This window comes from Silene latifolia, chromosome Y, assembly GCF_048544455.1.
Source record: "Silene latifolia isolate original U9 population chromosome Y, ASM4854445v1, whole genome shotgun sequence".
Lineage (NCBI taxonomy): Eukaryota > Viridiplantae > Streptophyta > Magnoliopsida > Caryophyllales > Caryophyllaceae > Silene > Silene latifolia.
Genome location: NC_133538.1, coordinates 167,682,092 through 167,697,976, shown reverse-complemented (window position 1 = coordinate 167,697,976; position 15,885 = coordinate 167,682,092). Strand labels below are relative to the sequence as shown.

The window sequence follows — 15,885 nt, the reverse complement described above, 5'->3', positions numbered from 1 at the left end:
CGGCTCACAGGCAGGGGATCCTCCCTGCTTCAAAGAATACACAATAAATACAAAGTCTCGCTGCTGGTTAGGTGACCGGCTGCCGACCCACCGGCAGAGGGACCTTCTTACTTTATAAAATGCACAAGATATACGTGGGCTCTCTGCCAGTTGGTAGACTGGCTGCCGGCTCACCGGCAGAGACGCACTGTAACTAAATTTCAAAATTTTTATAACAACAAAAATACAAAGTCTCGCTGCAGGTTGGGAGGCCGGCTGCCGGCCCACCGGCAGAGGGACACTGTACATGCATTTTTCAATAAACACGTATCCAATGAATTCAAAGCTTGTCAATCTTAACTACAAACATCTTATACTCTTCCAATGAGATAAATACTCAGAAAATTTGGCATGTTGGGATGATTTAAACATATGACATCAATCATGAACCTCCAAATAAGATAATATGTCACTCAAACATATGAGAATGCTCATAAAACCAATTCATTCAACACAATAATGAAATGAAACATGAAAGTTACCAACTTTCACACTTGTATGCATCCAACCACACATAAAACACACAAATTTGACATGTATGTCGAGTAGCCCATCATCGTTACCTTATGTGCACTTCAATCTTCTAATGAGTCGTCAACAATGTAAGAATCCTCTTCCGGGTTGTCTAGACGTTCCCCTAAACACAAGAAATGAAAGAATTAAATCAAGAATTCACATCCTCATAAGATGAGAATTTAGAAATATGAGGAAAGTTGACATCTTTCTTACTTAATTAGAAAGAAGGAGAACGAGATGAGGAGAAGAATGGCACGAGAATGAACGAAATTGGTGAAGAATTGAGTGAGATATGAGGATTTTAGGGTTGAGTGGAGATGGAGTAACAATGGTTGTGTGTTTGTTGCAAAATTTCAGAAATTATAAGTGAAGGATATGAAGTTGTGAGGTTTAAGTGAGGGTTTTGTGAAGAGAAAAGAGAAGGAAAAAGGCCCATAAGGCATATTAGGCCCAACAACTCTAAATGAGTCGATTTCTACTAGAAATTACGTCTCAAGCCTACTATAACTCAAGACGGAAAATATTATTATCATTATCTATATTATTACTACCGTTATACGACTACGACGATATTTTATAAATATATGTTTTTTTAAAAAAATTTATAATTATTCGAATAAAGCGATAAAAAAATTTTTAAGGTCGTAACGAAAAACGCGGTTGTTACAATCATCCCCCCTTTTAAAAAGTTTCGCCCCTAAAACTTGAAGTAAGGGTGATTACCTCAAGGAAAAAAATCCGGATACTTGATACGCATAGAAGCTTCCGGCTCCCACGTCTCTTCTTCTACATTGCAACACTTCCATAGAACCTTTACTAAGGGTACAACCTTACTTCTCAACTTCTTATCTTTCTTGTCCAAAATGCGAATTGACTTTTCTTCAAAAGAAAGACTAGGCTCAAGCTCGGGAACTTCACTTTGCAACACATGAGTTGGGTCGCTAATGTATTTCCTAAGTTGAGAAACATGAAAAACATCATGAACCTTACCCGAATTCGGGGGAAAATCCAACTTGTAAGCCACGACACCAATCCTTTTTACTACTTCATAAGGTCCAATGTACTTCGGACTCAATTTCCCTTTAACTCCAAACCTCTTTACTCCTTTCATCGGGAACACTTTCAAGAACACCTTATCTCCAACTTCAAACTCCAAGGGTCGACGGCGAACATCGGCATAAGACTTTTGTCGATCTTGGGCGGCTTTCATTCTCTCACGGATGAGCTTCACTTGGTCGATAGTTTAGGTAAGCTTGTCGGGTCCTAAATCGCGAACATCACTTGCTTGATCCCAACAAATCGGGCACGACACTTCGTCCCATATAAGGCTTCATAAGGGGCCATCTTGATAAAACATGATAACTATTGTTGTAGGAAAATTCCACCAAAGGTAAGCTCTTCTCCCAACTAGTATGAAAGTCAAGAGCGCAAGCACGCAACAAATCCTCAAGAGTTTGAATGGTCCTTTCGGTTTGTCCGTCGATAGCGGCATGAAAAGCGGTACTCATCAACAACTTACTTCCTATAGCAACTTATAAGGCCTTCCAAAATCTTGAACAAAACCCAGGGTCACGATCCGACACGATCTCCTTAGGTACACCATGGTATCGAACATCTCTTCTACATAAGCACTAGCAAGACGATCCAAATTCCATGTCTCTTTAATAGGAATGAACCTAGCATATTTGGTCAACCTATCCACAATTACCCAAACGGCATCCTTTCCACCAACGGTCTTAGGCAATGCCTTGACAAAATCCATGGAGATGGATTCCCATTTCCACAATGGAACATCCAAGGGTTGTAGCAAACCTTCGGGTCTCTTATGCTTAATCTTCACTGGTTGACAAGTGCGGCATCTTCCAACATAAGCTACGATGTCATTCTTCATGTTGGGCCACCAAAATTGAAGTTTCAAATCTTTATACATCTTGTCAACTCCGGGGTGAATCGAGTAAGAGGACAAATGAGCCTCATCAAGCACTCTCTTCCTGAAGTCAACGACATCGGGGACATACATGTGGCCTTGGTAGCGAAGGTATCACTACAAGAAAAACTGTTTTGGGCAACAAAAAATTTTGTCGCACAAAGCATGTTTTTCGTCGCCCAAGCATTTGTGCAACAAAAACCAAGTCGTCGTGGGTTCGACGTCCTAGCCTCGACGCCCTTTGTAGCATGTGCAACGACATAGTTCTTCGTCGCCTATAATTTACTTTGTGCAACAAACTAGTATTGTTGCCCTATTAAGTGTTTGTGCACCGTATGAATGAGTTTGTCGCCCATAAGTTGCGTTTTTGGCGTCGACGTTGTTTGTTGCCCATTCCTATATGTGCAATGACAACATTCACCGTTGCCCATCCTCAGCTACTTTGTGCAACAAAACATTTCGTTGCACAATACTTGTTTTGTTTGACTAAAATACGAAATGATGGTTTTGTTTTCATAATATCCCTTGCGGCGTCCATGCATGTGTCTAGTTAAAACAACCTCCTACGAAATTCTAGTAAGCTCATTTTCGCGAGCTCATAAAAAAACATAATATAATATATAGGGGTCGTTTGGTTACCAATTGAAAAACACAGGCATTAGAAAATCCCATGATTTTAAAAAAATAAGGTTGTTTGGTTGCCATTTTTTGGGCAGAATGTAGGAATTGGAACTTCCAATGCCTACATGATGTGGGAAGTGGCTTAGCTACTCCCCCCTTGGTCATTGGAAATTCCTGTGGAATTTAATTTCTACACGGACAACCAAACAACTTTGTCAAATTCACCCGAATTAGATAATGGAACTTAATTCCTATGAATTGCAAGTTTCTAGGAAGTTGAATTTCCTTGATCAACCAAACGACTCCATATATATATATATATATATATATATATATATATATATATATATATAGTGTCAAGTTCTTCTAAGTCCCTTTTTTTTTGAGTCCATAAGTCCCTCCCACAACTATTGGATCATGCATGGTGGAAGGTTGAGATTGAAAGCAAAAAACACACTTAACACTAATTAATTCACTTCTCTCTCTAGTTTTAATTATACATTCACTAATTCATTATCATTCACAATTAACACCATATTTTGTCTTATACTTCAAAGTTTATGAAAATTTTGTTAACATTTTTCCTGTTTCGTTTTTTTTTTCGAGACAAGTTTTCGACTGTTTCGTTTTTTTTGTTTTTTTTTCGAGACAAGTTTTCGACATTTTAGGATTTTACGAGTGTAATTCTAACGGCAAAAAGTGTAATTTTAAGAAATATTTTCGAGAATTTAGCGTTTTACAAGTTTAACTTAAATCTTTTCCGAGTGATTTTAACGAATAATATTTCCGAGTGATTTTAACTTCAATCATTTTATCACAAGTTATTGTAATTTAGCATTTTACGAGTGTTATTTTAATGACAAAAAGTGTTATTTTAGTCTAGGTAAGTATAATTTCAGTCCAATGAGATTGTTATTTTTAGTCAAAGAGAATGTAATTTTAGTCCAGAAAAGTTTAATTTTAGTCCAGAGAAGTATAATTTCAGTTCACTGAGAATGTAATTTTAGTCCATTGAGAATGTAACATTAGTCCAATGAGAATATGAAAATATGACCAAGTCCATTGAGAGTGTAACATTAGTCCAATAGAGGTAAGTGTAATTCTAACAGAAAATAGTGTAATTCTAAAAACAAAAAGTGTAATTTTAGCCGAAAAAAGTGTTATTCTAGCAGAAAAAAATGTAATTTTAACAGAAAAAAGTGTAATTCTAACAACAAAAAGTGTAATTTTAGCCGAAAAAAGTGTTATTCTAGCAAAAAAAAGTGTAATTTTAACAGGAAAAAGTGTAATTCTAACAACAAAAAGTGTAATTTTAGCCGAAAAAAGTGTTATTCTAGCAAAAAAAAAGTGTAATTTTAACAGAAAAAAGTGTAATTCTAACAACAAAAAGTGTAATTTTAGCCGAAAAAAGTGTTATTCTAGCAAAAAAAAGTATAATTTTAACATAAAAAAGTGTAATTTTAATGGAGGAAAGTGTGATTTTAACAGAAAAAGGTATAATTTTAACAGAACAAAGTGTAATTTTAATGAAGAAAACTGTAATTTTAACAGAAAAAAAGTGTAATTCTAACAGAAAAAAGTGTAATTCTAACAACAAAAAGTGTAATTTTAGCCGAAAAAATGTTATTCTAGCCGAAACAAGTTACAAGACTAAAAAATTTAGTGAAAAAAGTTAAAAAATGAGATCTCACAAAATATAAATAAGATCTAGGAAAAAATATAAAGGAAATTTGAAAGAAATATGTACAACAAGACTAATGTGGAGTAAATACACAAAAAAGAAAAAAAAAAGAAAAAAGACAAGATTTGGTACAACAAGACTAATGTGGAATAAATACACAAAAAAAAAGAAAAAAAAAAGAAAAAAGACACACGACACAGCAAGAAACCATGAAAAAAGGAAAAAAAATGAGGGAGAAAAGGAGAAGAGGACGACACACGACACAGCAAGAAACAAAAATTGAAAAAAAAAGTGGATCTAAAAACTGAGAACAAACCAAGAAAAAAGGAAAAAAAAAATGAGGGAGAAAAGGAGAAGAGGACGGCTGAGGGACGGTGGTGTCGGCAGGGGAGGTGCGGCAGATCTGGAAAAAAAGAGAAGGGGAGGGCAGTGGAAGGTCGTGGTGGAGTAGGAAGGACCGTGGGAAAGGAGGCGGCTGGTGGTCGTCGTGTGGTGGAGTGGAAGAAGGTGAGGCGGTGGAGGAAGGAGGTCGTGGTTGTTTGTGTGTGCGGTGGTGGACGTGTGATGTTGGGGTCGTGGGTCGTCGGTGGTGGTGGTGAGGCAAGGGAGGAGAGGTGCGTGGTGGTGTTGTTGTCGCGGTGGGGTGTGGGGTGTGCGGCTGTGTGGGGAAGGAAGGAGAGGAGGTGTGCGGTGGTGGCTGTGGGGTGTGGGGTGTGGGGTGTGCGGCGGTGTGGTGGGCTGTGGGGTGTGTGGGGTGTGCGGGCTGTGGTTGTGTGGTGGTGTGGCGGGAGGCGGTGGTACCGGTGGGTTGGGTTGGAGAGAAAAGGGGGGGAAAATTTTTGATTTTTTTGTTTTTGAATTTGTTTGGTTTTTTAGAGAGGAGAGGTTTTTGAGAGATAAAAAATGAGTGAAATTATGAGATATGAGAGAGAAGTGGTGTTTGGAAAAGTATATATATTAAATTAGTAGTTAATTAGGAAGAGTTAGTGATTAATTAGTATAGGTAGTGAGAGAGTGGGTTTAATGAGCTTTAATCCCCTACTTTTTGCTTCCAATCTCAACCCTCCATCTTCCTCATCTAATGGCTCTAAAGGGAACTTATGGACTCAAATGTAAGACATGGACTCACTTGATCTTATTACTATATATATATATATATATATATATATATATATATATATATATATATATATATATATATACCATCATTAAGGTTAATACATACGATATGCTTCTTAATACATATTTCATCCACCACGAAGAAGTTTTAATTTGTACCAAAAATAAAGCCTTAAGAAGCTAAAACATTTACATCTAAAGCTTCGGCAAAAAGAATCCCATGCTTTGGTGGCAAACCAAAAAAAAATAAGCTTCAAATGTCAATACAACTTAAGATCTCATATGCCCAAAAATATCTTAAAGATCCATGAAGCGTCTTGTGACCCAATTTAGCGCTCCCTCCTATATGTTAAGACATAAGACATTACTTAAAGTAAAGATAAGTTAAGAGGCGAGAAGCTTTGAGAAATTAAGTAAAGTTTTATGAACATGATAAATGGATATTGTACAAAGATAAAATTCCACCAAAACAAACAAGTGTGATTGGGAAGCAGCTCACCACAAACGTGCTTGGGCATGATTTTCCAGTGCCTCATAAGCTCTTCCTTAGAGAAATCTAACAGGTAACCGTTGTAATCTGAAGAAAGAGCAAAATTTCAATTTTGGTAGATCATAAATACTACATGGGAAATACCAAATAGAACAAGGCGGAAAACAAGACGTTCCTGAAAATTTACTGATTCCGGGCTATTTGAATCGGATCAACATAAGGGTTCTGTTTGCCACAACATTGGGAAGACAACAATACAAAAGAAGTAGACAAAAGTCATGAAAAATACGAAAACTAAAGACAAATCTAAGACTCTTCAAAGAGCAAATAGAGTAGAACAAAAAGGTTGTTGACGTGCAAACCATGAGCAAAGACGAGAAGTAAGGCGACAATGAGAAGCTAATTGAGAACTTCAAAAAGATTGAATGATAAATGCGAGAGCCAAGCCAAGAAGTATTATATTACTCCAAAAATACATGTCAGTCATAATGAGTTATTAAGAAATACACCTGTATGATTATAAAATAAATATTCCTTTACTTGTGTACATACGAGGACTCGGCTGAACAAGATTTCTAAGATATTCCACTCTTGCCTGTAGAGACATTGGAGCAAAAACAAAAACTAAACTAAAAACATGAGACTTCAGAAGAGTAAGAGTTGTGACAACTCTTGACTTGTCCATTAACGTTAAAACATTGACAGTGGGCAAGATTCAAGTGGCGTGCCAATGGGTTAGTAGTATGCGGTCTGGGTTACGCTCGACTAAAAAAGGCATACGGCTCACATCCTTGTACTCTGACTCTGAGATGCAGCAAAGCAAAGACAATAACTGAAGATCAGAAGAACCTAGTAAACACAAACACATAAATAAGAAGAGAAACCTCCAAAATACTTGTACTAGTTCACAATTCATCAGGAAAAAAAAAACATCTATTAAATCACTCATTCAAAAAGATCTCATCAAAAGCTAAGGATATGATAAAACCAACATTCTTTTTCTGTCAAATATGTATGCTGCTGCAGGGCAATGGAATAATGTGGCAAGATGAGATTGCTTATGAGAGATAGAGGGGTGAAGAAAGATCCTGCTTGTAGTTGGATAAATGTTCAAAATATGGTTCATGTCCTTTTTGGTGAACGACACTACACACCCGGACGCACAAGAATTATGTTTATCTTGAGCAATTGGGACCAAGATTAAGGAAACTGGGTTACATTCCTGACACCAAGTATGTATTGCATGATATGTAGTCAGAATAGAAAGAGTAAAGTTTGCCGACTCACAGTGATAAGCTTGGAGATAAGCTTGCAGATGCGTACATGTTGTTAAAGCTTATTGCCGGAGCTACAATACGGGTGTTCAAGAATCTTCAGATTTGTGGGGACTGTCATAAGGCGATCAAGTACATTTCTAAACTGACTCAACGAGTGAATGCTCCTTTGGTGGTTGAATTATAACCAATTACCCTTGTGATCCCAATTCAACATTTCTCTCATATGGCCAAATCAATAATCTCGAAACCTTATCTTCTCCAAGTGAAACAAACAAGCACATAAACTTAAAATCAATGGGGTTTCATCCATTTCTAAAAAATTACTCTAAAGCAAGATTAAACAAACCAAAAACACTAGAAAGAACATGAATTAAAAGCATTCATTAAGGATTTAGGGGGAAAATTGAACTTACTTAATTAGTAAGGATTTTGATGGCTGTCTTTTACTAGGAGTTACAACACCTTCATAATCATTATCCTGATATTTACGATATGAGGCAAAGATGCACAGTTTAATTGATTGGAACATGCTATACAAGTAAAAAAATTTCCCACACCATCATATAAGTTCCAAATACAAACAAACCCCTATATTAAGTAGAAATTCAAACTCTTAATTCATGAACAACTCCAACCCACATCCAATTAAAACTCATAATTAATGAATAGTTCCAACCCATAATTCATTAGACTAAGGCCCTGTTTTTTCTGGCTTATTTTCAGCTCATTTCAGTTCAACTAACCTCTATTCAGTTCAGTTCAGTTCAGCTCAGCTCTATTCCGTTCAGCTCAGTTCAGTTTAGCTCAGCTATATTTAGTTCAGTTCAGCTCAGCTCAGCTTCATTCAGTTCAGCTCAGCTCAGCTTCAGTTCAGCTCCTCTAAATTCAGTCAATTTCAATTTTGCGAATCTTAAAGTTAATAGTTTTTATTAATATTATTAATATTATATATTTATTAATATTTTTATTTTTATTATTATTATTATTTTTATTATTTATTTATTTATTTATTATTATTGTTATTGTTATTGTTATTTATTATTATTATTTATTATTATTATTATTATTTATTATTATTATTATTATTACTTTATTATTAATTAATCATCCTCATTATTGTTATTATTATGAATATTATAGTTATTAAAATCAATAATATTCATATTAATATAATTAATACTATTACTGTAATACTACGGTTTTATGAGTCTCTGAGTACTCTATCGAATGGGCCTTACTCTGTTGAGTAAGGGTTTGTTACGTTTTTAAATAGTTTCTGACCTGTTGGGTACTCGATCTAGTAACCTTGATACTCGATCGAGTAGGAGGCACTCGATCGAGTATGTCAGCTACTCGATTGAGTAGCCGGTTTACGGGGGGATGATTTGTCGGGTTTTGTTAATAATGCGATTTAATATATAATTTCTCCCGTCACTTTCTTTAAACACTTTTACAAACCTAATTACTTTCAAAAGAGAAAACAATCTACGTTCTTCGCATCAATCGCATTGTTGGCAAATCCCGGAGCTTGGAAGGTCGGAATTCGTGTTTCTTTATACCTTTGTAATCCTTGCGTCGAGGGTAAGATCTACATGAAGTTAGGCGCCAGGCCATGGAGAGGACAACGGTCTAAATATCAGGACAATATTTGACCAAATCCGCGTGTATTAAAGGAAATAAATACGCAGCATTAAGTGTAAGGATTATGCAGTAATTACAGTAATTAAGAAGGATATATTTGGCAATTATTACCAGCAATTATGGAGAATATTCAGCCTTCAATGCTTGATCATGCAGCCGTTCAAGATGGGAAGCTATATAAAGAACACTTGAGAGATCTGAAGAGGGACGTCATTCGTACACAGGAAGAAGAGCACATATTACTTAGAATTACAAGCATATCTGTTATCATTAGAATATTCTCTCAAATCATATAGTGAAATCCTCTCCTGGCTTGGTGCCCGTGGTTTTTTCCCATTTAAGGGTTTTCCACGTACAAAATTGTTTGTCTTGTTATTTCTATTATCTTATTTACAGCTTAAATCGTACCCTGTCAACCTGACCAAAAATCTAATTAGAGCTAGTTAACCCTGCACAACATCACCCTGACCTGATTTCGCCTTGCGCAAAATCCACACAAAACAATTGGCGCCCACCGTGGGGCATCTAGCTCTTTAAACCCTTTTTTCTCATCTTACAAAAACTTAAAAACCTACAAAAATGGCCCAACCCACCGTTGAAGATCAATTGAATGCAGCTCTCCAAAAAATCGCTGAGTTGGAAAGCCTGAAAGAAAAAGTGGCCCAAACTGAAGCAGAGATCCCGCAATTGAAAGAATCGAGTCGGCCCAAACAAAACTGGAAAAAACCCAAGGGGCAGGCTCTAGATTCCAACCAGGAACCTCATTTTCATCAATTATCAAAAACATTGATTTTTCCAGTTTTGGGAGCCCAAATACTCCTAAACTCACTAACGTAGATGGTGATGAAGAGCCGAAAAATGATGATAAACCTGATGAATGCAGCAGACTATCATGATGGCGTAGTTCAGAGATCAAGAAACTCAATGAAAAATTTGACAAGATATCGGAGTACCGCCGGTATGGAAGAAGTCGCCCGACAAACTATCTTTGATTCACCCTTCATAGACGAAATAGCCAAAGTAGACCTACCAAAGAAGTTCACAATTCCATCCATGAGGATCTATGATGGAACCACGGATCCACAAAATCACGTGGCTCTTTACAAGCAGAAAATGTTGGTCGCATCCATTCCCCCGAATTCGAGACAAGTTTGCATGTGTAAGGGATTAGGGACGACCTTGACTGGCCCCCGCCCGCAATGGTACATCAACCCGCCTCCTGGCAAGATATCCATTCCTTTGCCAACCCGATCACAGATTTCAACCACAGATTCGCAAGTAGCAGGAGTTGGAGAAACGATCCAGTGACCTTTACCGAGTTTACGAAGCACGATGAAACACTTAGGACATTCCTTGCAAGGTTCAACAAAGAAAAAGTATCTATACCCAGGTGTGACGTTGGAACAAAGAGTGGTGGAGGCATTTAGAGGGGGGTTACTACCACATAGTGACTTATACAATGAACTCACTAAGTATCCCGCCACACCTTGAAGATGTTGAGGCCAAGACCCTTGCCTTCATTAGGTGGAAGAAGATAAAAGCTACAAGCTTGGATCACCCAAGTGGATCAAGGGATCATGAAAAAGCAATAGGAAAAAGCAAGAGAGGAACAATTACGGACCTACTCCATATTCCAGGCCAGATCAATCAGAAGTCAACCTGATTCACGAATATCAAGGTAAGGTTAAGGTTTATCCACCTATCTCCGAACATAACTTTTGTGTTGACACTGCAGGATTGATCCAGAGGCTTGACAACATGGGGACAGCTGTTAGATGGCCCAGGAAGGTAGAAAATCCAAATCCCAGAAGAGACAATTCAAAATGGTGCGAATTTCACATGGATATTGGACACACCACGGATGATTGTTTCACTCTGAGGAAGGAAGTGGTCTCTGCTTGAAATCGGGATACTTAAAAGACTGATGAAGTCAAAAGCGAGAATGCAAACCAGGATAAAGAAAATCAGGAGCACAAGCAGGATCGCAGCCTCCCTCCACCACCACCACTCTATGAAGTAAAATTCATATCAGGCGGTTCAGAAATTTGTGGCCTGACAAGCTCAGCGGCAAAAAAGATAGCCAGGACACCAAGGACCGTGTCACCCTGCAAGCTGGATCCAGTTCCAACAATCACTTTCAATGATTGCGACCTAGTGGGCATCCCTGATGTTCATCACGATGGCCTGGTCATCTCTATCCAGATTCGAACAGCCACAGTAAGAAGAATCCTGGTAGATGGAGGCAGCTCAGTAAACCTGATCATGCTTGACGTACTGAAAGCCATGAAGATAAACGAGGATCAAATCACCAAAAAATCCAGCGTTCTAGTAGGGTTCAGTGGAGAAACCAGGAGCACTCTAGGAGAGATCCACCTCCCAACCTATGTGGAAGGAGTCTCATCCTACGAAAAGTTTGGGGTCCTTGACTGCTTGTCATCCTACAACGCCATCCTAGGCAGACCCTGGATTCACAACGTCAAGGCCGTACCTTCAACCTATCACCAGTGCATCAAGATACCAACAGACTGGGGCATAGCCACAATCAAAGGGGATCACAAGATGACCCGGGGAATGCTACACAGCTGACCTTGAAGCCTTCCAAGGCAGGTAAGTCCCTGGCATAGCAATTACAGTACCCTGTCAGGAGCACGTATGTAGCACCTCCCAGAATGGAAACAGATCAGGTAATTCTAGACCCTGAGTACCCTGACAGGTATGTTTTAATAGGATCTGACGCACCAGATAGTGTCAGGCATGAAGAAATCATCTTGGTTTGCTTGGTCACATTTTGATATGACTGGAATTAGCGCTGATATTATTACTCATAAGCTCAATGTTGACCCATCTTTTAAGCCTGTGCAACAGAAAAGGCGCAAATTTGCAGCTGAAAGAAATACCATAATAAATGAAGTAGAAAAACTCCTGGATATGGGGATGATCAGGGAAGTAATGTACCCTGAGTGGCTGGCTAATGTAGTTGTTGTGCAGAAAAAGAATGGAAAGTGGAGAGTCTGCGTAGACTACACTGACCTGAACAAAGCCTGTCCTAAAGATCCGTTCCCCCTGCCTCATATTGATGCCATGGTAGACGCAACAACAGGCCACGAGATGCTAACATTCATGGATGCTTCCGGTAGATTCAATCAAATAAAGATGCACCTGCGACCAGGAGAGTCTTTGCATTCATTAGCACCGAGGCATATCTTGTTACACTGCCATGCCTTTCGGCTGAAGAATGCGGGGGCAACGTCCAGCGCCGGTCAACATGATGTTTAAAGACCGGATAGGTGACATCATGGAAGTATACATAGATGACATGGTGGTGAAATCCAAGAATGCGGAAGATCATGTGAAGCACCTGGAAGTAGCATTTGAGATATTACAAAAATATAACATGAAGCTGAACCCTGCAAAATGCCACTTTGGGGTCTCTGCAGGCAAATTTCTTGGATATATGGTCACAAAAAGAGGCATAGAAGCAAGCCCTGAACAGATAAAGGCCATCCTGGAACTACAGTCACCCAAGTCTGTCAAGGATATCCAAAAATTGACAGGCCGGGTAGCTGACCTGAACCGCTTTATATCAAGATCTTCTGAAAGATGCAAGACATTCTATAACTTACTCAGGAAAAATAAACAATTCTAGTGGACGGACGAGCATGAGGCAGCTTTCCAGGATCTAAAATCCTATTTATCATCTCCACCCTTACTGGCTAAACCAGAAAAAGGAGAACCTTTGTCAGTATACCTATCTGTCACCAACACAGCAATCAGTGTAGTCCTGGTAAAAGAACAGGACGGGCAGCAACATCCAGTCTACTATGTAAGTAAAAGCCTGCTAGATGCTGAGTTGAGGTATGGACTACTTGAAAAATATGTTTTAGCATTGATAATTTCGTGTACCAAGCTGAGACCTTATTTTGAAAGTCACCCAATTATAGTCAGGACCAACTTACCCATAAAGTCTGTCTTACGTAAGCCTGAACTTTCAGGCAGGATGGCCAAATGGTCAGTACGGATTAGTACATATGACATCTCCTTTGAACTCAGGGCAGCGATCAAATCGCAGGCCCTAGCAGACTTTGTGGTGACTTCAGCCCTAACCTGGAACCAGACCTAATAAAAGAGGTCAACCAACTAGAGAATAAAACCTTAGACCAAGAATGGACCTTGTTCATAGATGGGGCATCCAATGCCAGGGGGACAGGGTTAGGATTAGTACTTAAATCACCCCAGGGAGATGTAATAGCTCGGGCTGTAAGTTGTGAGTTCAAAGCTACCAACAATGAAGCAGAATATGAAGCCCTGATAGCAGGCTTAAAGGTATGTTTAGACCTCGGTGTTCAAAACCTAAAGGTAAAAACTGATTCACTCTTAATTGGCAATCAAATAAAGGGAATTTATATGGCTAAGGATGCAAAAATGATTTCGTATTTAGAACTGCAAAAGACCTTACCGCTAAATTTCCTTCATTTGATATCGATCAAATACCTAGAGACCTGAATACCCAGGCCGATGCTCTGGACCGCCTAGGTTCAAACTTTACCCCCGCTATTTTTGATAAAATACCAATTGTGCACTTATTAGAACCTATCGCAAATCAAAAACGAACAGTCAACCCTGTCAATCAGGACAGTAACTCTTGGACTAAACCTTATTATAATTGGTTTCTCCGAGGAATACTACCTCAGGGAAGACTTGAGGCAAGGGCCTTTAGAATTAGAGCTTCATCTTATGCTATCATCAATAATACCTTGTTCAAGAGATCGCAGGCTGGACCCTACCTGAGATGCTTGGAGCCTGACGAAGCCAAGCTAGTACTTCAAGAAATACATGATGGACAATGTGGCAATCATAAAGGAGGAAAGACCCTGGCAAGCAAAATTCTCAGGACAGGCTACTACGGGCCTACGCTGAGGGCTGACTGCCTGGAATACTCTTCGAAATGCGAAGCTTGCCAAATCCATGAACCAATCATACATCAGCCATCTGAACTCCTTCATTAAATTTCCGCGCCCGGCCATTTATAAAGTGGGGCATGGACATTGTGGGAAAACCGCCCGTAGCTCCGGGCAAAAGTCTTCATGTTAGCCATGACTGATTACTTCTCTAAGTGGATCGAGGCCGACTCTTACAGGCAAGTAACCGAAAAAGAAGTAATATCCTTCATCAGGACAAACATTATTTGCAGATATGGAGTCCCATCAGAAATAGTATGTGACAATGGAACTCAATTCGTGGGTAAAAGGACCCAAGCATTCTGCCAAGAATGGAACATCAACCTGGTAACATCAACCCCTGGATACCCAAAAGCTAATGGCCAGCGAGTCAAGCAACAAGATAGTCATAAGTCGCCTAAAAAGAAGCAAAAAAGAAGACGAGGCAGATGGGTGAAGAACTTCCATTAGTACTATGGCCGGGGACAGACAACTCCAAAAGCTGACAGGCCAAACACCTTACTCTCGGTGTATGGCTGCGAAAGCTGTCACCCCTATAATGAGTACCAACATCCAGATCCGGCTGAACAACGTTGAAACAAACAAAGGCGATGCAAGATAACTTAGTCCTAACGGAAGAAGAACTAAGAGACGCCGCCAAAATCAGGATGGCATCATATCAACAAGCAGTTGCCAGGACTTACAATAAAAACGTCGTGGTCGGGTCTTCAAAGAAGGAGACCTTGTCCTACGCAAAGTATTTCCAAATAAAAAGGAAAAATCAGCAGGCAAGCTAGCTCCCACATGGGAAGGCCCTTACTTAATTGATTCAATTGTTGGACAAGGAGCATACAGGCTCCAAACACTAGAAGGGGAAATGATCCCAAGATCCTGGAATGTAACTCATTTAAAACTATTCCATATGTAAATATCGATCAGCTACGATGCAGTACAAATTCAATCACTACTCAACCTGATGTGCTATGTGATGAACTACATGCTTTATATGACTTGTCTGTATTTTATACCTGTTCAACTAACCCATATATTTACCTTTTGAATCCTGAACAATTATACATGATAAAAGATTATACACATAAATATTCAGGATTGAGGGCTACTCTACTATATATTCCTGAAACAAAAATTTTGCACTTAACTATGCCTAACGAGTTGGTAACCATCACCGGATACAGTAAAAAGTCAGGACCAATCATGCATGAAATAATTGCATGACCTGACTAGGTTTACTGCCACGGATAACAACCAGCTAGACGCAGCAAGATGGTGCAAGGGTGTTTTATCCCGACCATCAGTCTAAAATGCCCTCTCGACAGGCCGAATACCAAGCCCTCCAGCCAGGCAGGGGACATAAGCCCTCCTGACAGGCCGGATTTCCCACCCTTTCAACCTTTATAGCAAAAAACTATACTTGGTTGAAATACTTATAATAAAAAATTGAAACAAAAATGTGCAGGTTATTTAGCCAAAATCATGCAAACAAAATATTTGACAGGTCCAACAGGATGAAACTCACAAATCAAGCAAAGACAAAAAATAAAATCAGCCAAAAGAAGGCCATCATGTCTATATAAACCCTTACCCCCTGGGGCAAAGGTACCGAAATATTCATAAAG

General features: G+C 38.9%; 1 protein-coding gene and 1 long non-coding RNA gene across 2 annotated transcripts; both read right to left on the bottom strand.

Moving 5' to 3' along the window:
• Positions 1 to 614: 614 nt before the first annotated feature.
• Positions 615 to 1,666, bottom strand: LOC141629372 (uncharacterized). The gene is made up of 2 exons (XM_074442388.1): positions 1,309 to 1,666; positions 615 to 676 (listed from the first exon to the last, which is right to left on the bottom strand). The coding sequence occupies exons 1-2, from the start codon at positions 1,664 to 1,666 to the stop codon at positions 615 to 617; spliced, it is 420 nt and encodes a 139-aa protein (XP_074298489.1).
• Positions 1,667 to 5,998: 4,332 nt separating this feature from the next.
• Positions 5,999 to 8,330, bottom strand: LOC141627127 (uncharacterized). Its single transcript, XR_012536686.1, has 4 exons — positions 8,084 to 8,330; positions 7,681 to 7,923; positions 6,403 to 6,480; positions 5,999 to 6,245 (listed from the first exon to the last, which is right to left on the bottom strand). It is a non-coding gene; the product is annotated as an uncharacterized LOC141627127 (long non-coding RNA).
• Between the last annotated feature and the right edge of the window lie 7,555 nt (positions 8,331 to 15,885).

Excerpts from the sequence above, each read along its gene's own strand:
- LOC141629372 (XM_074442388.1), bottom strand. The coding sequence starts at position 1,666 with ATGAAAGGAGTAAAGAGGTTTGGAGTTAAAGGGAAATTGAGTCCGAAG. Across the intron at positions 677-1,308 it reads GGAGCCGGAAGCTTCTATGC|GGGAACGTCTAGACAACCCG; the intron begins GTATCAAGTATC and ends TCTTGTGTTTAG.